At 38.8% G+C, this 25,509-nt stretch overlaps 1 protein-coding gene across 1 annotated transcript in view; it reads left to right on the forward strand.

Moving 5' to 3' along the window:
* The window catches only part of RALBP1 (ralA binding protein 1), a 57,097-nt gene that overhangs the window by 22,314 nt on the left and 9,274 nt on the right, over positions 1-25,509 (forward strand). Inside the window, exons 2-6 of the mRNA XM_047697274.1 lie at positions 10,901-11,199; positions 13,160-13,618; positions 17,440-17,789; positions 19,484-19,645; positions 20,641-20,772. Coding sequence (XP_047553230.1) covers positions 10,956-11,199; positions 13,160-13,618; positions 17,440-17,789; positions 19,484-19,645; positions 20,641-20,772 — 1,347 coding nt within the window. The 5' untranslated portion in view covers positions 10,901-10,955. The remainder of the gene's footprint in view (positions 1-10,900; positions 11,200-13,159; positions 13,619-17,439; positions 17,790-19,483; positions 19,646-20,640; positions 20,773-25,509) is intronic.

A 25,509-nucleotide genomic window follows, 5' to 3' on the forward strand; every position in this document is an offset into this window, starting at 1 on the left:
GTGTTCCTGTTAGCAAATTGTCCCTGATTCTTTGTAACTACTCTTTCTGGAGGAATCTATTTTAGTATCCTCTGTCTATCCCATTGTGCTCTGAAACTTCCTAATGTGCCTTGGTGTGGGTCTCTTCATTTATTGTGTGGGGTGCTTAGTGGTCTCTTGTGGTCTGAGCACTCTTGTCCTTTAATTCTGAGAAAATTTCTTCATTTGAAGGACAAAATGTATTGTGGGTGCAGATACTGTTCACAAAATTTGGCATTTTCAAATAACAGGTTTATACTGGGTAGAGGTTCAGTATGTAATACATTAATGAGCCAGTATTTGGATTCTCTTATTACAGATTTAGGTTGGAGAGTCTTAATTTGCAGCTTATTTTTAAAAACTGTAAAAACAAGGAAAAACTGCTTCTGCTGAATTTTAGCTTGGTATTTATTAATAAGGAATATTTATAAAATGCTGAATTTGTTTGACTTGTAAACTAGTTCAGCAGGTTATTGGTTTTCTAGACTGGGTCTTTTTCTGTGTTGATATTATCAAGTTTAATAAACCATTAAACCATTATTGGAGTTATTCTTGAAAGCTCATTTCGGGAGAGTTTAGAAATCTTTCTTTCTTCTCTATATTATTTTGTCCTTTTGCATGGGTGAATGATTCTTATTACATGTACTGATTAATACTGGTACCTGAGCAGAAAAGACTTTTTTAAGAATAATGTATATCCTAGTTCTTTGGAGAAAAACTGAATGTTTTTATGCCACTTAGTTAGGTTTGAGTCTAGTTTTGTGAAACTTTTTTTTTTTTTTGCTTTACCTCAATTATAACTGTGAAAGTGCTTTTTACACTTTTAACTTAGTGCTTTTTGTCAGATACTGCTGAAGTAACATCTTTTACCTTTAGTGTAGTGCAACTCATGCATCTGCACTGTATTTTATATGCCACATACATACTTTAATATTTTAATGTTTGTGCATTATTGTGCACTTTCAGTTATTCATTATTGTGCATTATTGTGTATTTTCAATTTGTTTAACCACTTTACTACTAAGATTTTGCCTTTCCATGCCCATTTTTCCCTTCACAGATATAAATAAATTTCTTCATTAAAAACTATGGTGATGAAAAAACCCATTTTTTTTTACCTGCAGTTCTCTCTGGAGAGAAATTACTCTTTTATACAGGAACCAGCCACAGGCTTTCATTTAGGAAAGATTAAAAGAGACATTTCTATTGTTGTGATGTGGGGCATCGGGGTGGTGGGATGTTTATGGTAGAGGTGGGAGGAGCAACATTCTCGAAAAGGAAGATCTGTATTTTTTAATGGCTTGTGATCACAGTCATCTCTATGTATAGCATCCATAGCTTGCTCCCTTCTGAGAGATTTTATTTATATACATACATATAGCCCATATGCCTGTTAAGATATGGCACTTAGCTGTCAACCCAGAAGATTCCCTCCTGCTGTTTTGTCCTCAGTGCTTGCTTCTGCCCCATAACCCCACAACAACAGTTTTTTTTGTTTTTTAAATTTTTTATTTATTTGACAGACAAGATCACAAGTAGGCAGAGAGGCAGGCAGAGAGAGAGGAAGGGAAGCAGGCTTGATGCCGATTAGAGAGCCTGATGCGGGGCTCGATCCCAAGACCCTGGGACCATGACCCGAGCTGAAGCAGAGGCTTTAACCCACTGAGCCACCCAGGCGCCCCCACAACCACAGTTTTAAATTCTTTTGACAGAGGTAAGTTTCCTTGTTTCAGAACTTCACGTGAACAGAATCCTACATTATGTGATCTTTTGTGTCTAGGTGTGCTGACTTGAAATTCATGTTTTGTTGTGTGTATGAGTAGTTTGTTCCTTCTAAAAAATGCTAATGTTTAAAAAAATGCTAACCTGAGTATATTGTAGTTGATTTAGTCTCTTGTTGATGAAAATGTAGATGTTTCTAGTTTTTATGAATATAGTTACTCTGATCGTAAGCCTTTGTGGATATATTTCCATTTCTTTTGGGTAAATACGCAGTAGTGGAATATAGTAGGATTTAACAAGAGATACTGCCAAACACTTCCAAAGAGGTCAAATTTTACATTCCCACCAGCAGTGTATTAAAACTTCCTGGTGTCCCACATCTTCACCAGCATTAGGAATGATCTCATTCCATTTAAATTTTAGCCTTTCTAGATGGTGTTTTTTGATAGTTTACTGTGGTTTTAATTTGCATTTCTTTGGTGTTTAGTGAGTTGTAGCTTTTTTCATGGGCTTCTTGACCAGTCATATATTTTTATTTGTTAATTGTTTTCTCAACTATTTTGCCCATTTTTTTCCCTGGATTGTTTACCTTTTTATTATTGAATTGTAAGAAGTTCTTTATATATTATGGATATACGTTTTTTGTCAGGTATATATTCTGTAAATGTCTTTTCCAAGATTGGCTTGACTTCATTTGCCTAATAGTGTCTTTTAATGAACAGAAGGTTTTACTTTTCATAAGGTCCAATTTTTCCATCTTTAATATTATAGTTAATGTTTTCTGGTTGTGACTGGGAAATTCTTAGCCTGACATCTTAAAAGTCTGTTTTTCTTTAGAAGTTTTATAGTTATTAACTTTGAAATTTTATGTATATGATTTATCATGAATTACATTTTATGTATGAAATGTGACAGAGTGGCTTGAGCTTCTCTTTTTTTCCATACGGTTATCCAACATCATTTGTTGAAGACTTTCCTTTCCTGCATGAATACCTTTGGAACCTTTATTGAGAATCAATTGACTGCATACATGTGGGTCTCATTCAGAATTTTGTTTGGTTCCACCAACCTGTTTGTCTTTTCGTACTCCAATACCATGCCATCTTGACTACTTTAGCTTTAATAACTGCACTTTTCCAAGATGGTTGTGGCTGTTCTGTTTTGTGCATTTCTAAAAATTTTAGGATCAGCTTGTTAGTTTCTTTTGAAAAGCTTGTTTGTTTGTTTGTTTTTTCCTCCTTATTGATGTATAACTTACATGTTGTAAGATGCACCCAGTTGGAAGTGTACAGTTCTTTGTGGTTTGGCAGTTGTGAATACCTATGAAACCATCACCACGATCATGATGTAGAACACTTTATCATCCCCACATTCTCTTGTACTTCTTTGCATTCACTTTTCTGGCTGACCACGTCTGTCCCAGGAGCACCTTTGATTTGCGTTCCATCACTACAGATTAGTTTTGCTTGTTTTAGAATTCCATATACATGGACTAATGCAGTGTGTGTTCTTTTGTGTCTGGTTCTTTGGTTCATTGTTTTTGATACTCATCTATGTTGTGTTTATCAGTAATTCATTCCTTTTTATTGCTGAATAATATTTCATCAGGATGTATGATAATTTGTTAATTTTCGCTTGTTGATAGATATTTGGGTCATCTCCAGTTTTTGTCTGTCATAAATAAAGGCACTGTGAACTTTCATTGACAAGTCCTTTGTGTGTGCTTACATTCTCATTTCTCTTGAGAGTGGAATTGTTAGGTGATAAAAGTGTATATTGGGATACCCGGGTGGCTCAGTCATTAAGTGTCTGCCTTCAGCTCAGGTCATGATCCCAGGGTCCTGGGATTGAGCCCTGCATCGGGCTCCTTGCTCAGTTGGGAGCCTGTTTCTCCCTCTGCCTGCTGTTTTATTTATTTATGAATAAATTAAAAAAAAATTTTTTAAAGTGTATGTTAATTTTATAGGAAACTATTAAGTACTTTTCCAAAGTGACTATGTAGTTTTACCTTACTGTCAGTAACAGATGAGAATACCAGTTGCTGCACATTCATGTCAACCCTTGGTACTGCCAGTCCTTTTAATGTTAGTGGTTGTGTAGTAGGTTTGTAGGAGATAATGTGGTTTTAATGTTCTTTTTTTTAAAGATTTATTTATTTATTTATTTATTTAACAAATAGAGAGACAGCCAGAGAGGGAACACAAGCAGGGGAAGTGGGAGAGGGAGAAGCTGGCTTCCCACTGAGCAGGGAGCCCAATGCAGGGCTCTATCCCAGGACCTCTGGATCATGACCTGAGCTGTGGTAGGTGGATGCTTAATGCCTCAGCCAACCAGGCACCCCTACTTTGCATTTTCTTAAAGAGTATAATGATATTGAGCATTGTTTCATGTGCTTTTTGATTGTGTATTTTCTTTGGTGAAGTATCTGTATCTTTTGCTTGCTGTTATTATTTGCTCATTATTTTGTGATTGGTTTGTCTTATTGATTTGTAAGATAATATGTACCTTCTAGGTTGTATGTATACACATTCATTTTTTTTCCTAAAGAAATGAGTTCTTTGTCAGATTTATATATTACAAATATTTTCATCCAGTACGTGGATTGTTGTTTAATTTTCCTAATTTAATTTTCTTGCAGTGTGTAGATGGTTTAGCTTTTGATGAAATCTCATTTATCAGTTTGTTCTTTTATGGTTTGTGCTTTGTGCTTTTTGTGTTCCACCTGAGATATTTTGCCTGTATTTGCTTGTTTTGTCGTTTACTGAGAGTTCTGAGATAAATGGGGATTTGTCTATTTCTCTCTTTGTAGTTCTGTCAGTTTTGCTTCATGTATTTGGAGTTCTGTTATGAGGCTGTACGTGTGTAGAATTGCGTCGTTTATGGTTGTGGGGACGTCCTTGATTTCCGGCAGGGTTTCTTGTATTGCAATTTATCGTCTGGTATTACAGTCACTCCACTTTTCTGACGTTATGGGTTTGTATGGTGTATCTTTACCATTCGTTTACTTTTAACCTCTCTGTATAATAATTATCTTTAAAGTAGATCTCTTATAAACAGTGTATCACTGAATCCTGCTTTTTTGTGCAGTCTGATTTTCTCTGCCTTTTTATTGGACTGCTTAGTTCATTGCCTATAGTGTAATTACTGGTTTTAGTTCTCTATTGCAGTTTGTTTTCTGTGTAATTAATCTTTTCTTTGGAGGTTTTCTTTTCCTCTTTTGCTTCTGGCTTCCAAGTGTGGTCTCCATTGATACTGAGGTGGGGTGGCCTCATTACCGCTGGGTGATGCTGAAAATTCTGACTCTTCTCTAGGCCTCCTCTGAGACTACCCAGCAGGAGTGGAGTGGGGCTCTTAGTTACTTAGGTTTGGGATGGAAGTCCGGATCCTTCACATGGTCTCCACTGACACCCTTGCAAGAGCAGAGTACTCTTAGCAGCTGGCAGGTGTGGAAGGCCCAGCTCCCCACTTGGGGCACCCCTTGAGGGTGCAACTCTCATCTCCTTCTTACTGGTGCAGTTGGGGGCAGGGCTACAGATTTTTCTGGTGTTTGCCTGGAGCTATTTACTAACTCCACTATTATCTTCAAAGTTTTCTGGGATGTAGAGGCAAAAAGAAAACTCTGGAAACTCCCAACTCTGTTCTTAGAATCCTGAGGCACCTGGGTGGCTCAGTGGGTTAAAGCCTTTACCTTCCGCTCAGGTCCTGATCCTGGGGTCCTGGGATGAGCCCCGAATCGAGGCTCTCTGCTCAGCGGGGAGCCTGCTTCTCTCTCTCTCTCTCTCTCTGCCTGCCTCTCTGCCTACTTGTAATCTCTCTCTGTCAAATAAATAAGTAAAATCTTAAAAAAAAAAAAAAAATCCTGAGGTCCTTAACCACCAGCCTTCTTATCTGTCAGTCTTACTGTCTTTTTTTTTTTTTTTAAACTAATATTCAGGATTTTTAGTTGTACTTACCAAGAGGAGTAGGGATAAGTGTTCTTTTTTCAAATCTTTACAAATTTACATCAGTTCTTCTGTTGCCTTAGAAGTAGGAATTTCTCCTGGGATCGAGCCCCACATTGGGCTCTCTGCTCAGCCGGGAGCCTGCTTTCCCCTCTCTCTCTGCCTGCCTCTCTGCCTACTTGTGATCTCTCTCTCTATCACATAAAAAAATAAAATAAAATAAAATAAAAAAAAGAAGTAGGAATTTCTAATATTTGTTTTATTTTCTTACCTTAGGCTACTTATACTCAAATTTACCAGGGACCTTCTAGGGCTGCTTCTGCCCATTTATTTGGTGAAGTGGCTCCTCCAGTGCTCCCGTGTGTCCTAATGGAAGCATATTAATGTTTTAAAATCATTGTGCATTCAGGCCTTCACCCTTCATGTATGCTGTTAGCTGCTGCTCGTCCTTCTACTCATTCCCAACTCTTGGGGAGGCAAGTCAACAAATATTTGTCTCAAGTAGTTTTTGCAAGATAATCTGTTGAACGCTTTATGGGGAAACCTGTCTTCTCCACCAGACTAGGATGGAAATTGAGTAATGATAACAAATGAACTGGGAGAACGTGTGTGTGTGTAGACATAGGTTACAAAATTCTGTAGGACAGGAGAGAACAACCCAAATCTGTGTGGCGTTTGGTTGTACATATTCCTGCCCTTACTCCTCTTACTGTGAGTTTTGTCGCTTGCTGGCTTTGGAATTAGTGAGGACTCGGCTACATCAAGGCTGATGTCTTCAGCTGGGCCCTCAGTTGGCATTCAGTCAGAACCCACCTCGTCTTTCCTGCCCTTCCCAGGAACTGCTCCCATCAGACCAGGTTTGCTGCCATCCCACAAATAAGCCCTCTGTTCCTGCCTGTGTCTGTACCGCGCCTTTCCTCCTGGCATGCATGTCCTCTCCTCTGCAGGGTCGACACGAAGGGCAGTGTAATGGGAAGAGTGGATGCTTTCAGGGTAGATCCCAGTTTTCCTTCTTGCTGTGTGACTTAGGGTTAAGTCACTGTGACCCACTCCTGTTTGTGAACATGGAAAAGTACTTCTTTTTCTCACAGGATGTACTAAGTTTAGTTAATGTATGTGAATGTTGCTGAAGCCACAGGAATTCAAATAAAATTTGGGTTCCATTGCTTTGTTTCCTTAATTAAAATGTAAGGCAAAGGGTTCACTTCTAGTCTTTGTCTCATCGGCAGTACACAGTATGTTAAGAACATGGAAAAAACTAATTAGTTCATTAAGTAAATGTTTGAGTACCTCCTGTAATGCCTGTGTTGTGTTAAATGCTGGAACTTACAAATTTGCTGGACAGGACAGATGGGTGCCCAGGCAATTAAAACAGCACAGGGCTTGCAGTGCCGGAGGTGTGTTTCGGAGATTTTGGGAGCATGGAAAAGGAGTGATGAGGGAGGATTCCTGGATAAAATGTTGCTGGTAATTGTTCCTTTTTTTTTTTTTTTAAAGAACAGCTTTATTTAGGTATAATTTACATATCATAAGATCTGCCCACTTTAAGTGTGTAATTCAGTGATTTTTAGTAAATCAACCAGTTTGTTGTAACCTTTACCACCATCCAAATCTAGGCTGTTTCCATCACTTCAAAAAGATTCTTCATACCCATTTTTAGGCATCATGGTGAAGGATAAGTGTGCATTGGCCATGCAGAAGTGCGGGAAGGAGGGCGGGCTCCTTTGGAATGAAGACAGCATGCACAAAGCCAGGGGAGCATAGGACAAAATGGCTCAGTGTGGAAGGAATGCCTATCAGCGGGTTTATTTCTGTAGTTTACAGCTGTGCTCTTCCTGGCAGCTGTGTTCTGGATTCCCTGGTCCTTGGAGCTTAGTTTCCTCACCTGTAATGTGTAACTGTTAGGCTGCTGGGCTCTAGCTCTGCCTAAACTCTCAAATCCTGTAATCGTCAACACTTGTGATGCCTTTGGGGGGCCTGGATGGCTCAGTGGGTTAAGCCTCTGCCTTTGGCTCAGGTCATGATCTCAGGGTCCTGGGATGGAGCCCCACATTGGGCTCTCTGCTTGGTGGGGAGCCTGCTTCCCTTCCTCTCTCTTTGCCTACCTCTCTGCCTACTTGTGATCTCTCCTCGCTGTCCAATAAATAAGTAAAATCTTAAAAAGCAAACAAACAAACTTACGATGCCTTTGGTTGAAAAGAAAAGAACCTGTTCTTCTAAAAAAAAAAAAAAAGTAGCCAAACAGAAAAACAGAAGAATTAGAGTAATGCTTACAGATCCTTTAATGGAACTTTCTGCTCTTTTTTATGTTTTCCTGATTATGTGAGCAATAATGCATCGTGGGTAGAAAAATTGTGAAATGCAGGAAGATAGGAAGAAAACATAGGTCACCTATGATCTTATCATTCAGAGATAATTGTTATTAACATTCTCTGGTTCTTATGAATTTTTTTTTTTTTTTAAAGAGAATGTGCATGTGTGTGAGCAGGGAGAGGGAGAGAGAATCCCAAACAGGCTAGGCATCCAGTGCAGAGCCTGACCCTGGGCTTGATCTCACAACACTGAGATCATGACCTGACCCATCAGACGCTTAACCAACTGAGCCACCCAGGCACCCCTGTTTTTACGAATTTTTTTTTACATATATGTTTATATACTTCAGTATTGATATTGTGCTGTAAAGTTGTTTTCCCCCACATTATTAAATAGTATTAAAAATGTGATTTTAAATGCTGCATGATTTTTATGAAATTAAAAAAACACGGCCTGTGCATTTTTTTAAAACAACAATAGTAATAAAAATAATAAAAGAACACAGTAAGTTTCAGACTATGTAGAAGGAATTAAAAAAAACCTCTCTCCCTCCTGTTTTTACCATTTCAGGAGTTAACAGTAGTTAACTGTTTCTTTAATGCTTTCATAAATTGTATGTATTAATTTGTATTCCATTATGTGGATAAGTCATAATTTAACTGATCTTTTATAGATAGCCATTAAGATCATTACGTTTTTGCTTTTACAGTGTTGAAGTAAATATTTTCAGGTGTATGTCTTTGAATTCTTGTAAAAGTATATCAGGAGGATTCCTAAAAGGAATGCATGGATCAGAGAGTACATTTTGTATTTTGGTATATATTGCCAAATTGCATTTCAAAAAAGACTGCTAATTTATACTTCTATTATTAGTAGATATTCTCATGAGTCCCTCTCTGCTTGTATCTTTACAAATATTTGGTATTATATACTATTTTGTTCTTTACAGTCTGATGTTAGAAAATTGGTAACTTACTGTTTTATTTTATGGTTTAAAAATGAGAATTGTACTTGGGGGTCCCTGGCTGGCTCAGTGGGTTAAGCCTCTGCCTTCAGCTTAGGTCATGTTCTCAGGGTCCTGGGATGGAGCTCCACATCGGGATCTCTGCTCATCAGGGAATCTGCTCCCCCCCCCCGCCCCACCTCTCTGCCTACTTGTGATCTCTCTCTCTTTCTCTCTCTGTCAAATAAATAAATAAATAAATAATCTTTAAAAAAATTAAAATTGTACTTGAACATTATTTTCATATGGATATTAGTCATTTTTCTATGAATTACATCATATCCTTTGTGTAGGTATCTTGATTTGTTCATATTTTTATTGATTTGTAAGAACTCTTTGCAGTTTAAAGAACTTAGCTGTTGCAAATTGCAATTAAAAAAATTTTTTTTTCTTATATTTGCTCGTCTTGACTGTGTTCATGGTCAGAAAAGGTCTTGTCGGGGCGCCTGGGTGGCTCAGTGGGTTCAAGCCTCTGCCTTCAGCTCAGGTCATGATCTCAGGGTCCTGGGATCAAGCCCAACATCGGGCTTTCTGCTCAGCGGGGGGCCTGCTTCCCTTTCTCTGCCTGCCTCTCTGCCTATTTGTGATCTGTCTGTCAAATAAATAAATAAAATCTTAAAAAAAAAATTTAAAAAAATCAATTAAAAAAAAAAGAAAAGGTCTTGTCATGTAGGGCTTGTGGATTTTTTAAAATTGCAAAATAACCTTAAAACAAGTGATCCTAGTAGTTTTCCAAATGAATATCATAAGTATATTAATGAGGAATAAGAACTAATCCGGGTGCGTGGGTGGCTCAGTGGGTTAGGCCGCTGCCTTCGGCTCGGGTCATGATCTCAGGGTCCTGGGATCGAGTCCCACGTCGGGCTCTCTGCTCAGCGGGGAGCCTGCTTCCCTCTCTCTCTCTCTCTGCCTACTTGTGATCTCTCTCTGTCAAATAAACAAATAAAATCTTAAAAAAAAAAAAAAAAGAACTAATCCAAGTAACTTTTGAACACTGTATGTGGACTGTAACCTCTAAGGAAGAAAAAGTGAACAAATCTTGAGTTCTTACTGTGTTTGTCCTTTGCAATGTCCATTCTAGTGAATCTATTTTGTTTGTATTTTAGGATTGAGCAAATAAGGGCTCCCTTGTTTCTTTCAACAAAAATTGCAGTACAAAATAAAATAGTTATTATCAACACAGAAATGACTTAATATCATGCAATATAGAATTTAAGCATCTATAATTGTGTGAATCATCAAATATATCACTACAGCTATTGTAAATTTTAATAATGATTCTGAACTATTCATGCATAGCTATATAAGTTGTTTTTATAATGTATTATTTATAGTTGTTTGTTCATAACCTTAAAATAGTAAGATTTATGTAGCCACCAAAATGAAACCCCTTACAATGGGGGACTTCTTTGTAAAAGAAACTCTGTATACTACTTTGAGAATTCTGATTTTCATTTGGTTTATTTTTCTAGTACTTAAGCTAGCTGCTGCTTTCTACAAAAGCTCTTTGAGGATTGAAATGTGTGATGAATGGAATATAACTTGAGATGATAAAATGAAGGAATATTTCTTTTTTTTTTTTTTAAGATTTTATTTATTTATTTGACAGAGAGATCACAAGTAGGCAGAGAGGCAGGCAGAGAGAGAGGAGGAAGCAGGCTCTCTGCCGAGCAGAGAGCCCGATGCGGGGCTCGATCCCAGGACTCTGAGATCATGACCTGAGCCGAAGGCAGCGGCTTAACCCACTGAGCCACCCAGGCGCCCCTGAAGGAATATTTCTAAAGAGGGGTCGTGAAGAGAAATATTTTTGGTTTGTAAATGCAAGATTACTCACCATGTTTTGTGTGTGTTTGGTGCTTTTGTGTTTTGGTTGGTGTTGATGACCTTTTTCCCTTATGTGCAGGTGTAATGGATAGGTAACAGAGAAACCCTCTTCACTGTCTCATCAGGGAGGCAGAATGACTGAGTGCTTCCTGCCCCCCACCAGCAGCCCCAGTGAACACCGCAGGGTGGAGCATGGCAGTGGTCTTACCCGAACCCCCAGCTCTGAGGAGATCAGCCCTACTAAGTTCCCTGGATTGTACCGCACCGGCGAGCCCTCGCCTCCCCATGACAGCCTCCATGAACCTCCTGACATAGTGTCTGATGATGAGAAAGACCATGGGAAGAAAAAAGGAAAATTTAAGAAAAAAGAAAAAAGGAGTAAGTGCCATTTTTCTCTATGCTTTTGATATGTTTTAGATAAACTCTTACTCTGATCCCTTACCTGCTGTCTTCTGGAATATGTCCAAAGACTCTTGTTTGACATTCTCTGTTCTTTACTTTTCTGGGTCTCAATTTTTGTATACTAGAGTTGTATTTTAGGGTCCTATTCTTGTGAATAAAAATACCAAGTTTCCACAAATGGTAAAGTTTTTTGGTAGAAGTTTCTTATATTGGTTATTTTAAATAATGTATAAGAAGTAGATATTGGAATTTTACTTATATAGAATATTACTTTCTTGGCTAGGTTGTGTAAGCCATTTGGGGTACTACACTTTATTGGAACTGTGAAAAAAGTAGTTATTTGTTTGTCTTAAGCAAATACCATAATGCATTCTATTTATAGTTCCTATTCAGTAGGAAAGGTGGGTTGTTTAAGCATAGCTCTTTAGTATGTTAAAAGCAGATCAGTTGAGTTATTTCAAGTATTGCTTTATTTTGAATTTTATGGTATTTTAAGTTAATTTGTTTTTTGAAGCATAACACTGAGGTAGAATGGACACATTGTGTATAACTTGAATGAGATATCGCAAAATGGATATATGTCCTTGTAATTAGAAGCATCTGGAAATAGAGTCTTATCAGCACCCTAGAAATTACCTTCCATTATCCCTTCAAAGGGAATCCCCCACCCTTCCCAGAGGTAAAGCTTCTTTCAATATAGCTTGAAACTGCCTGATTTTGAATTTATAAAAATTAAGCATATTTCCTTTTGCATCTAGTTTCTTCCGCCCAAAGTTACATTTGTTAGATTCATCCATGTTGTTTAACGTGACAGTAATTAGTTCATTTTTTATTGCCAGATTTTGTTTCGTTGCATTAATATACTAGAATGTACTCTGCTCTTATTGGTCATTTGGTTGTTTGCCTTCTTTGGCTCATGAATAGGGCTTCTGTGAGTGTCACAGGTGTTTATACATTTCTGTTGTGTATGCCTGTGATTGGAGTTCCTCTCTTATAGGCCATGCTCATTTTAGCAGTAGTAGATCATGCAAAACAATTTTCCAAAGTGGTTGTGCCAGTTTACACTCACACCAGCATTGTCTGAGAACTGCATTGGCTTTATATCATGGTATCATGCCCTCCATGTTCCCTCCCTTCTGGTTGTAGTATTTTAAATAGAGGGTGATTTGTGAAATAATTTTTTATTTTTGTTATGAAATAGCTTTTAAGGCAGCTGGCTAAAGAAAAGAATAGGAGAATTATCTTTGGAGGCAACAAAACCAAGCGAGGATAGTTCTAATATGATACAAAGCGTCAGTGTGGAAACCAGGGCTCATGATGCTGGGAAATGGGTGGATGCATCGGCCACCACCCAGAGGCGAGGGAATCTCCTGGCTCTGTCCTTCATCCACCTGAGGCTTCAGTCCCTGCTCCAGTCTCCAGAAGGAACTTAACAGATAGTGACAGGAGGGCAGGGTGTGATAGGGGAAGTACCAGAGCCTCCAAACACCAGTGCCGTTTGTGTCATGGTGTCAGACTGCTTCAAATTACAGGGACCAAATGTGTGAAAAAAATCTAAAGTAAGTACGAGCACATTGTCAGATCATGAGAAAAAGCTCTATTATAGAAGGACCCTTTCCATTAGCCCTCTGTAGATCCTTTGTTGTGTATTCATAATACTTGGTTTGCCAAAACTCCACCTAAAACCAGTCGTAAAGGTAACTGGTCCTCTGCATTTCCCCGTCTTGTGGTCAGGAGATGTCACTGCCTCATCTCCTTTGACCTGAGAAGAAACCTGTTTCATTACTGGCAGTACCCAGGAGGCACTGGCCAGGAGTGAAAAGCGAGGTAGCCAGTGCCCGGTAGCACTTTTTTTTGGGTCCTGTTTTTAGGAAGTTTATGGCTGGGTTGACATTAAACAGATAGATGACTTCTATTTCCTGTACTTCTTCGGCAGCTGAAGGCTATGCTGCCTTTCAGGAAGATAGCTCTGGAGATGAAGCTGAAAGTCCTTCCAAAATGAAAAGGTCCAAGGGAATCCATGTTTTTAAGAAGCCCAGCTTTTCTAAAAAGAAAGAGAAGGATTTTAAAATAAAAGAGAAACCCAAAGAGGAAAAACATAAAGAAGAAAAGCACAAAGAAGAGAAACATAAAGAGAAGAAGTCGAAAGACTTGACAGCAGCTGATGTTGTTAAACAGTGGAAGGAAAAGAAGAAAAAGAAGAAGCCAATTCAGGAGCCAGAGGTGCCTCAGATGGATGTCCCCACTCTCAAGCCCATTTTCGGAGTTCCCCTGACCGATGCAGCTGAGCGGACCATGATGTATGACGGCATCCGGCTGCCGGCGGTGTTCCGCGAGTGCGTGGATTATGTGGAGAAGTACGGCATGAAGTGTGAAGGCATCTACAGAGTGTCAGGTACTGGGGACACGCACTCCTCTTGGGTGGTCTGAAAATTCACTTCCGTTTTTCACAGGAAGGAAAATGATCGACTTGTGAGGAAAATTGTGGCATGGGTCCTAAGTCTTGTCCATTTCCTCCATCCTTCCAGTTGAGCGGAAATACCCCCCGGCTTGTGTGTGTGTGTGTCCACAGTTTGCTTTTCTGTGATATTCCCTTCCCTTAGGAGGCTTTCCACACTAGTTTTCACAGTTGGGAGCAGCCCCCGAGTCAAAGAGAAGCATCTGAGTAGCGTCCCTTCCCTCTGGTGCGCTCAGACTGTGCTTTATTCTTCCCGCCTCCTTCCTCTCTGAGCAGGGCTCAGTGTTATGAGGGAGATGAGCAGGACAAGGAAGGGTATCTGGGTGAACAATGCGTCTTGGCCGCGAGACACTTTTTAAAAAATGATTATTTATTTATTTATTTATTTGATAGAGATCACAAAGGCAGAGAGGCAGGCAGAGAGAGAGGTAGGGAAGCAGGCTCCCCGCTGAGCAGAGAGCCCGATGTGGGGCTCAATCCCGGGACCCTCAGATCATGACCCGAACCGAAGGCAGAGTGCTTTAACCCACTGAGCCGCCCATACGCCCCCCGCGAGACACTTTTATTGACATAATCCTCTTCCCTGAGTTCGGCTAAGGGACATACAAATGTTACTTGCTTAATGTTTAGGCCCAAATGTGAATGCTTTTGTCAGCTGCGTGCAGCTGTTCCATAGATGAGTAAAATTGATTTTCCATTTATGTATGTTCCGTATCTGTGAAAATTAAAATTTCATGTTTGGCAAGAATAGAATTCGTTCAGGTGTCTAAAATCAAGCACAATGTATACTATTGTACTGTTTAAAGGAAAAAGATTCTGTTTCTTACAAAGTAGTAGGACTTTTGAACTATATAGGGTAGAAGTCTGTCCTGCCTGTGGCAACATCTGTCCTCCAGATCATCGCCTTCCTGTGATTCAGATTCTTAATACTGAGATCTGTTTTATAAAAACTTGTTGGTCACACGTTTTCATTATGAATCAGATCATACACATTTAGAATATATAGAGAGACTCTCTTGAGTTTTTCCATTTATTTGGCTCATACACATTTTTAGAGGGCAGGTTTGATATTTTTTTTTTTCTTTTTTGGGAAGGGACAGGCACCTTTGGTATTTGGGGAACCCTTTACCTAGTCCCCTAGATAGCATGTCATTGTTTAAGAGTATTCTAGCTAACATGTTAACTAACCATTTTCTAGAAAATAAAATCCACAAGTTAGGCATTGAATTTGAATTTATAAATCTTTAGTAACATGAAAATAAACACATTTAAATGAATTTGAAAATTTGGCTTTTATTTTGTTTTTTTTTTTTAGGATTTTATTTATTTATTTGACAGAGAGAGAGAGAGCACAGGTAGGCAGAGCAGTAAGCAGAGGGAGAGGGAGAAGCAGGCTCTCCACTGAGCAGGGAGCCTGATGTGGAGCTCCATCTCAGGACCTTGGGATCATGACCTGAACTGAAGGCAGGTGCTTAATGGGCTGAGCCACCCAGGAGCCCCCCAGAATTTGACTTTTAAAGCTAAGTAATGATGAAAAAACCCCTAACTAATGATTAATTGATTTGTAAAGATTTAAAGAGTACTGACATAGCTGCTTCTCTCACATGAGTTTGATAGGCAGAAAGGAATTTTGTTGGAGGTGAAAGTTTCTCTGAAGAGTTTCTACAGCTTTGTTCAACAGATTCTTTTGTTTTTGACCTATTTTTGATGTTTGCATTCTTTTGGAGAGTCAGAGTTGCAGAACTCCTCTCTTTGTGTGTCAGAGCGTTCAAATGGAGCTGTTCCCCTGATCATTGACTCCTGGAGGCTGAGCTTCTGCTTTGATCAATTTTTTATTATTTTTTAAGCTCTGACAGTGTGCTGCATTCTGGATTAGAGTTTATGGCTGTGACTTTTCTTTCTTTGAGTGCACATAACAATACTCTTTTCTGCTGGAGATTTTTGGCTCTTATTCATATGTAAATTCCAGTTTTAGAACAAGTATATGTCATTTTGGACATGCTCTTTCTTTACCTAGGATGTTCTATTTGAAGTGTCCAATTCTTTTCTTTTTTTCTTTTTTAAGATTTTATTTATTTATTTGACAGAGATCATAAGTAGGCAGAGAGGCAGGCAGAGAGAGGGGGAAGCAGGCTCCCCGCTGAGCAAAGAGCCCGATGTGGGGCTCGATCCCAGGACCCTGGGATCATGACCTGAGCCAAAGGCAGAGCCTTAACCCACTGAGCCACCCAGGCACCCCTGAAGTGTCCAATTCTTAAAAAGAAAACATTTTGATAATTTCAGAGTAACAGCAAACCAGACACATATTTTAGTTGTTTACTTGTGCAGTTTTCTGGATAGACAGATGGGGGAGAAAAATTAGATACATATAAATAGAGGAGGTCTTTGCTAAGAATTTTACTTGAAGTTGTCACTCAAGAAATAGGGAATTATTGAGGCACGGAGGTGGCTTAGGCAGTTAAGCATCCAACTCTCGATTTCGGTTCAGGTTGTGATCTCAGGATTATGGGATTGACCCCCAAGTCAGGCTTCACACTTGTCACCAAGTCTGCTTATCCCTCTCCCTCTGCTCCTCCCTCCTCCAACAAATAAATAAATAAATAAATAAGATCTTTAGAAAAAAAAAAAAAAAAAGAATTATTTTCTTTTTCAAAATGACCATTATATAAAAATAAGCTTTGTCGTCTTACTTTCATACTTAGAGTTACCGATTTTGTCAGTGCTGGATAAGTTATAGTCTTATTGGAAAGGAAGGTTTTCACATAAGATAAGGAATGTCAAAGCCTGGACGGAAGCATTATTGATTATAAAATGCTGTTCAGATTAGATGACACTGGAGTATTTGCATCGACCATTACAGTCTCTTCACCCTAATCTGTGGCTTGTTTCAAATAATTGGCCTAAAGTTTTGAGTATTAAACACAACAGAAAGCTACCTTGTACTTTTATGAATCCATATCACTTAAATGCAGATTGGCCTAAGGACTTAAAAACTTATAAAATGTTTGAAAAACAGTCATTTTGTGTGTCAGCATTTCTTTCTGTCCCCTAAGAAAAGCAAAACAATTTGATTTTAGAAACCCAAGTTTCACTTTTTTTGGTTCCAGCTGTGTTTCAGATTAAGGAAACAACAATTGAAACTTAAAAATAGAAATCAGATGGGGATTATTTAATGGACAAGATTTTTCAAAGAGTGTGTTTTGACAGCAAACCCACCTTTTGCATTTATCATATGTTTGCTTATAAAAAAGTAATTATTCACAACTTTTTGGACACATTTATAAATACTGAGTTGTGTTTTATGTTGTCAGTTTTGTAACTTGTTAGAAAAGGCAGTTGGCCACTCATGTGGAGCAAGATTTATGCTTGGATTGTAGTTGAATGTTTGCCTGAATTTTTACCTACCTAGATTTAAACTAAAAAAAAAAAAAAAAAAAAATTGCCCCCCGAGTCACTTGGCATGTTTTGAAACTTAAGATATTCTGTGATTGCTCTCATGTTTTTTTTCTAAGTATTGAGTTTCCATTATTTAGCTTTTGGTTGAATTCACCCACACAGTGTGGTCTTTCGTATTACTTTCTTCATAGAGGAATTGTGCACACCTTGAGCGGATAAATGCTTCATAACTAGAGGTTTGTTATTGTCAGATTGGCTCTCCCCAGATCTCCCCTAGGAGCGGGTGCCGTGCTAAAAAAAGCTGTGTTTGATTATTTATATTTTCTTGATACTCTTTCTCTTTGGAATTTGAATGTTTTTAGGAATTAAATCAAAGGTGGATGAGCTGAAAGCGGCCTATGACAGAGAGGAGTCTCCCAATTTGGAAGAGTATGAACCTAACACTGTAGCCAGTTTGTTGAAGCAGTATTTGCGAGACCTTCCGGAGAATCTGCTTACCAAAGAGCTGATGCCTCGCTTTGAGGAGGCATGTGGGAGGAGCACAGAGAGCGAGAAGGTGCAGGAATTCCAGCGCTTGCTCAAAGAACTGCCAGAATGTAACTATCTCCTGATTTCTTGGCTGATCGTGCACATGGACCATGTTATCGCAAAGGAACTGGAAACAAAAATGAATATACAGAACATTTCTATAGTGCTCAGCCCAACGGTTCAGGTACATGGCCTTCTCTGCGCACGTGCCCTTTGACGCTGACCCTGGGGAATGTCAGAGACATTTTCTGTTGCTGGGTCGCACACAGAACAGTTAACCAGCAAATGTAGACGGTAGATTAGCCTGAATATCGGTCTTTTTCTTTCAGGATATGGACAGTGTCATCATATGACCAGTGTGTAGCTTTGTAATTTGAGTATTGTACAGTCTTTGGTATGGGTTTCTTTTTTTTCTTTTTCTTTTTTTTTTAAGATTTTATTTATTTATTTGTCAGAGAGGGAGAGAGAGCGAGCACAGGCAGACAGAATGGCAGGCAGAGGCAGAGGGAGAAGCAGGCTCCCTGATGATCAAGGAGCCCGATGCGGGACTCGATCCCAGGACTCTGGGATCATGACCTGAGCCGAAGGCAGCTGCTCAACCAACTGAGCCACCCAGGCGTCCTTGGTATGGGTTTCTAAACCAGTTTCTGATAACAGTGATCCATCATGAGTGGAGGGAGGCCCATGGTACCCACGATTACAGAGTTCATCTGTAGAATTTCAAAGATTTATCTTTTCGAATAGCACTATTGCCTCATTATATCATGTCCACATATCAGACTCAGGCACAAGGGGGCCTAACATCATTTGTTTGTTAAGTCAGGGACTTAACCTGGTGATTTCATTCATAAAGATAGATCCTAGGGAAGGATGTTACAGAAATTTAATCTGAGGAGGCATTTCAGGGAACTGGGTAATGTGTTAATTGGTGTCTCTTTACAACATAAATATTTGGCATTTGTTTATTGCTCCTCACTTGGTGCTGACACAGAGCATATATTTTCCTTTAATTAGAATTATTGATATTTTATTGAGGCCAGACACAAAAGACAAAAAAAATGGAGCGATGGTTGTATTTTTATTTTAAGCTCTCTTTTTGGCCAATATACTAGGTTATTATCAACCACTGTTATAATGCACAGTTGTAAGAGGGTATTTTCTTACACTTTCATTGTTCATTGATTGTGTTTAGGAGGTAAAATGTTTCTCAGATTTCAGTTTGATCATTCAGACTAGTCAGGCTTGCAGAATTTGGTAAATATTACATTGTTACCTGATATTACTATATTGGGGACAATTATTTCATAGAAGGTTCAAGTGTATTGTAAGTGTTAGGTAGAAAATAATTAAAGTCCTGATCTAGCATATGAGCATATTTAAATGCTAGTTGTGCACATCTGCCGCCAAGGCATCGTTTCTGGAGTCAGGGTTCTTGCACGCAGCCCAGCTTGACGCCTGCAAGTGCTCTTACTTCCTTCATGTTCCTCAATGGATCTACTTGTGTGTGTTAAAAGGTCTCAGAATAACTTTTGAGAATAAAGAACATAAGATTTTTTAAATCAGTTAATATTATATTGCTAAAAAAGAGCAAATTGATGGCCAGTGACTTCTGCATCCTTTCTCCTGTCCTTTTACCCCACCCAGTTCCTTAGGGTGCTGGGATACCCGACTGAACTGCTGCTGCTTTTCCGTTCTTTTCTTTCAGTTGGCCATTGATTAGCAAAGCATATCTGGTCACTACTGAGGAAAACTGTCATCCCCATGTCTAGGATTAAAGGATGTACTATGCAACAGACACAAATTAAATGAAATAAAATGATAATTTGAATAGGTTTTTTTTTTTTTTTTTTGCAAATCTTTTTATTTATTTTTTCTTAGATTAGCAATCGTGTCCTATATGTGTTTTTCACACATGTGCAAGAGCTCTTTGGAAATGTGATACTAAAGCCAGTGACAAAACCTCTTCGATGGTCTAACATGGCCACTATGCCCACACTGCCAGAGACCCAGGAGAACATCAAGGAGGAGATCAGAAGACAGGTGTGTGTGCTCAGCCCCACGCTTCAGTCCCAAAGAGCCTACCTTTGCGCTGACCGTTTTGGGTGATTACAGTGATTGGTAGTGATGATTAGTAGGAGCAGTTCTTGTTCACTGAGCTTTTGTGTGTGTCTGGACCTATGTTGGACATATTGTTCATGGCACATGGAAGGCAGAAATTTCTGTCTGGCACTTTCATGCCAGTGAAGTGAGAATATTGTAGAAAGAACATAGTTTTGAAATCAAAAGACCTGGCCTTAAGTTCTCCCTAGGTTCTCTTAGCGGACTGATTTTTAGGCAGATTGGTCAAACTCTGTAAGCCATGGTGATCCCATTTTAAAATGGGTCATTTTGTGGTTTGATGTGAAGCTTATTACCATAAATGAGATAATGCTGCCAGGCATGTTGTAAGGAGTCCAAAAATGTTAGCTTATCTGGACAAGGTTGCTGTTACCAGCCATATTTTACAGATACAAAGAAATTTGGGGAAACCAAATATCTGACCCTGTGCCACATGGTTACTGAACTATAGAACCGGGATTTGACCCAAATCCTGTGCTTTTCCACTGTGCTACTTTGATAGAAGACATAGTTCATTTGGTTGTGTGTGTGTTTAGCAAAACTGATTAAGAAATTCAAGACTGAGAAATCTACTTATATTTGATAATTATTATGTCTTTTATTTGCATACACGTTATCAAATTCCTATTTGATTTTCTTTCCTTTATCTACTTTGAGCTCCCATTATTAGTTGTTGATAGGAAGGGATATGAACGAACTGTTAGTCAACCAATGTAAATTAATGATGAGAACCTAATGTCCAGGCAAAAAAGGATTTTTCAGTCATATGCTTGAAAAAATAATTCATGCTGTTATTTCGTTCCCTTAGTGATAAATGAAAGATAGTTGGTTGTACGTCTTGAGAAATTGCATGTGGATGTGATTTTAAGATGATAAGACATGGGACACTACTCAGTGTGTGGCATGTTGTCTTCTAGGAGTTTCTTTTGAATTGTTTACATCGAGATCTGCAGGCTGGGGTGAAGGATTTATCTAAAGAAGAAAGATTATGGGAAGTACAAAGAATTTTGACAGCCCTCAAAAGGAAACTGAGAGAAGCTAAAAGACAGGTGAGTAAATTTGTCATTTTGGTATATCATGTTTATAATGGAATATAAACTGAATGTGTTGGAATTTTCTTTATATACTATTTTAAGTTAGTTCCTTTTAAAGATTTATTTATTTGACAGAGACAGACACAGCAAGAGAGGGAACACAAGCAGAGGGAGTGAGAAAGGGAGAAGCAGGCTTCCCACTGAACAGGGAGCCTGATTCGGGGCTTGATCCCAAGATTCCCAGATCATGACTTGAGCCGAAGGCAGATACTTAACAGCTGAGCCACCCAGGCGCCCCAGTTAGTTTCTTTTAAAAACACAATATATACATGTTTCCTGAAGTGAAGTTCCTGATGGGAAATTTATTTGCTTAAATGTTCCAGTTAATGATTATATACAGTTTGATACCAGGGAAGTGTTTAATTTAGAAAGTTGCCCTTTTTTTAACCTTTTTATTTATTGATACTTCGTATGATATTGTAATCAATACTTTCATAATCTAACCGATACATATTTGGCCAGTAAGAACCTCTTGAGTGGCTCCAGTGTTCTGACATGCACTCATCAGTTTTTGAGGTTTCCTTTCTTTCTGGCACAACAGAATGTTCGAGGTTTATCTTGTATTTTCTCTAGCCCAGCCCTGCAGTTGGCTGTTTGTCCAAAGAGCCATGGTTCCTTTCAGTATTTAGAAATCAAGATCTGGGTGCTCAGGTGTGCTCACGGCTACTGTCATAGCACGGGTTTCAGGCCCTCAGTGAACACAGCTGGAGAATAAAACACACACACACACACACAGAATATGAAAGTCATGAAAGACGAAGGGTGAGGAACTATTCCACAGACCACACAGACACAACAAAGTAAAATAAGTGGACCTTGTGTTGGATCCTGGGCAGTTTGAAGAAGTGTTATGAAAGACACTTGGGATAACTGCTGAAACAGGCTGGACTAGAAAATTGGGTCAATCTTAATATGTTCTGATTTTGATAATTATACCATATTAATATGAGTGTGTTTGTTGTTTAAAAAATCTACACTGAAATATTTAGGTGCATGCACCCCTGAGTGGCTCAGTTGGTTGTGTCTGACTCTTGATTCTGGCTCAGTTTACCATTTCAGGGTTGTGAGATCAAGTCCCCTGTCAGGCTCTGCACTGGGCATGGAGCCTGCTTAAGATTCTCTCTCCCTCCCTTCCCCCTCTCTCTGCCCACCCCCGTTCTTTGTTAAAAACACAAAAAAACAAACAAAAAAAACCCCCAGAAATGTTCAAGTGCATGCTGAAAGAGGAGATGTACAAACAATAATGGGGCAAAGCATCAACAACTTTTGAATCTGTGAAGCGTAATAGGGAATCACTCTTCTATTCTTGTAATTGAAGTAAACTCTGTGCCCAGCATGAGGCTTGAACTCACGACATTGAGATCCAGAGTGGCATGCTCTACCAACCGAGCTGGCCAGGTGCCCTTTGGATGTTATCAAAGTAACAAAATATAAAAAGCACCTTGTAGACTGACTAGCTGACAACGTAGGCTATTTCTGCAGGCACTGCCTCAGTTCACTGAGATGACCCAGTGCTGGCCTTGTTAATGTTTGACCCATGATATTCAGTAGATAAATGTGCAAGTCATGGTTTTATCAAAGAAGAGGGACAAACATTTTCTTAAGAATAAAGCTAAAACAACCTGTATAACTTTCTTAAAGCTTTACTCCTAATGTGGGGTTTAAATGCACAGTCCGGAGCCAGCCAGGTGCCCCTGTAGTAACATTGTTAGTGGCATCAAAGAAGGGGCGCCTGGGTGGCGCGGTCGGTTAAGCATCTAACTCTTGGTTTTGCCTCAGGTCCTGATTGCAGGGTTGTGAGATCTAGCCCCGCATCAGGCTCCAAGCTCAGCCACAGTCTGCTTAAACTCTCTCTCTCCCTTGACCCTCCTTCCCACTCTGTCTAAAATAAATAAATCTTTAATGGCATCAAAGAAAATGTATGTATAAATACCTACATTTTGCTATAGGCAAAGGTAGTTTTGGGGGCTAGTAACTGAAAGTAGTTTCATATAGCTGCTAAATTTCATCCTAATAGGGAGTCTCTCCAGAAAGTTGTTTTTTTCTGTTTTTTTGTTTTTTTTTTTTTTTAATTAATTAAACAGATGATTTTACTGAAAGGTGTTTTGTCATTTCCTGCTTGGTTGTACTTGTAAACAGAAGCAGTTGGATAGTGAGACATTTCAGAGACTACTGGGAATTGGAGGCCTTTGAGTCAGCTCTTTGGAAACACAAAGAGGTACTGAAGATTAGGAGGAGTTTTATTCACCTAATAATAGGAAGACTAGCATGTGACTCCTGATAAGGTTGGGGTGCACGAGTCAGGCTTTTGATCTCCTGGAGCTCAGTGTGTGGTGCTTGGCTCTGAGCCTGTAAGTAAGTTGCTCAGCCACACTGAGGCTCAGATCTCAGATCTCTAGACTGTCTTACAGTCCGTGTGCAAATTCAGTGCCAGGCCCCAGTGTTACTTCTAGGGAACATTAGCATTCATCAGACTGGGAGAGTGTACATTTATGTGGAGTTAGCTTCATCAGAAAGGAAGCATTCATGGGGTTTTTTACACATGTACTCTAGGACTGGCAGACTAGCAAAAGCCTTTGTGTCTTTTTCTTCCTTATTTTCTCCTGCTTACCCGATTATCTATTTTGTTTCCTGTGCCTGTTTGTCATTATTGTCCCCTTCATGCTTCAGCCTGGAATCAATGACTGACTGACCTCATGGTTGTAATTGTGAACCATGTCCCTTTTGCCCACCAGACTCCAAATGAAGGGTCTCAGACCTATGACAGGGATAATGTGTGTTTGATTTTCATTACTCTTACTTCTGCTTCTCTCTTGGAAAAAGGAGTTGTGACAGCGCATAGAAAGGGATAGATTACCTTTGTCAGTTTTCTTCATGCTGTCTTCTTATACGTGCTAATTCATTCATAAATTTTCATGAGATTCTGTCAAGTTGATTTCAACTTTGAGGAATAAATTATTTCTATTTTTTTATTCCCTCCCCATGCCCATCCAGGAATAAATTACTTCTAAAGATAAAATAAATTTATTTTTAAAATAAAATAATAAACTTATTTTTAAAAATTATTTTTCAAAAAATAAATTTAAAGATAGAAGTAATATAATTCATTATGGCAAGAAGTAAGAAAAACTACAAGATCATATCAGTAAATGCAGAAAAGCATTTAGCAGAATTCAGCACTTATTCATGATAAAAGCTTTCAGCAAATGTCATTCTCAGCCTGATATAGGGTGTCTGAAAAAAATCTGTGGTTAATTTTGTACATAACGGTGAAAGCCTGAATGCTTTCTCCTAAGATTGGGTATATAAGGCAAGGATTTCTGCTTTCACCATTCTGTTCAGTGTTTTACTGGAGGTTCATTCTAGCTAGTACAATAAAGAGAAAAAGGTATACAGATTGAAAGAAAGTCTTTATATGTAGACTACATGACTGTTTACATACAAAATCCTAAGGAATCTATAAAAAACCTAATAAGTGAATTTAGCAGGGTTGTGGGTTACAAGATTAGATGCACAGTATATTATATTTCTTGAGATTAGCGAATGAGCAGTTGGATATTGGACCTAAAAAGAAAAATAAAGACCTAAATAAATAGAGTGATGCATCTCAATATTTTTAAGATGTTAGATATTCTCAAATTGATCTGTGGAGTCAGTCCCAGTCAAAATCTCAACAGGGTTTTTTTTTTGTGGAAATTAACAGGCTTTTCTAAAATTTATATGGAAATACAAATGTCCTAAATGACTGTGGAAAAAGAACAACATTGGAGGATTCACATTACCTGATTTTAAGATTTACTATTAAGCTACAGTAACCAAGACAGTGGATATTGGATAAAAGTAGACATAGAATAGGAAGTCCAGAAATAGACCACACTCATATGGACAATTAATTTTCAGCAAAGAGGATAAAAGTTCTGTGGGGAGGAGCACCTTGGTGGCTCAGGCGTTAAGCGTCTGCCTTTGGCTCAGGTCATGATCCCAGGGTCTTGTTATTGAGCCCTGCATCAGGCTCCCTGCTTGGCGGGAGGCCTACTTCTCCCTCTCCCACTCTCCCTGTTTCTGTTCCCTCTCTCCCTCTCTCTATCAAATTAATAAATAAAATCTTAAAAAAAAAAAAAGTTCTGTGGGGAAGGATTTTCTTTTCAATAAATGGTATTGGGACAATTGGATAACTATATACCAAAAAAGAATAACCAAACAAAACCTTGACTCTTTCCACACTGCATATACAGAAATTAACTTAAAATGAGTCATACATTAAGACCTAAAAAAAAAAAAAAAAAAAAAAAACCAAAACCAAAACAACAAAAAAAAACTTCCAGAAGAAAACATAGATTTTTTTTTTTTTTTTTTTTTTTTTAAACGTAGAAGATCTTAATGACTTTGGCTTAGGCAGTGATTTCTTAAATAGGACACAATACCCATGAATTGTAAAAGAAAAATTTGTTAGGGCGCCTGGGTGGCTCAGTTGGTTAAGTGTTTGCCTTCCGCTCAGGTCATGATCCCAGGGTCCTGGGATGGAGCCCCGCATCCGGTTCTCTGCTCATCGGGGTCTGCTTCTCCCTCTCTCGTGCCACCTGCCCCCCCTCCCCCGCCGCCCCACACTCTTGCTCATGTGCGCTTTCTCTCCCTCCTCTCTCAAAAATTTGTTAGATTACACTTTATCGGCATGCTAAAACATGCCCCTCA

This window comes from Lutra lutra, chromosome 12 (assembly GCF_902655055.1).
Source record: "Lutra lutra chromosome 12, mLutLut1.2, whole genome shotgun sequence".
Classification (NCBI taxonomy): domain Eukaryota; kingdom Metazoa; phylum Chordata; class Mammalia; order Carnivora; family Mustelidae; genus Lutra; species Lutra lutra.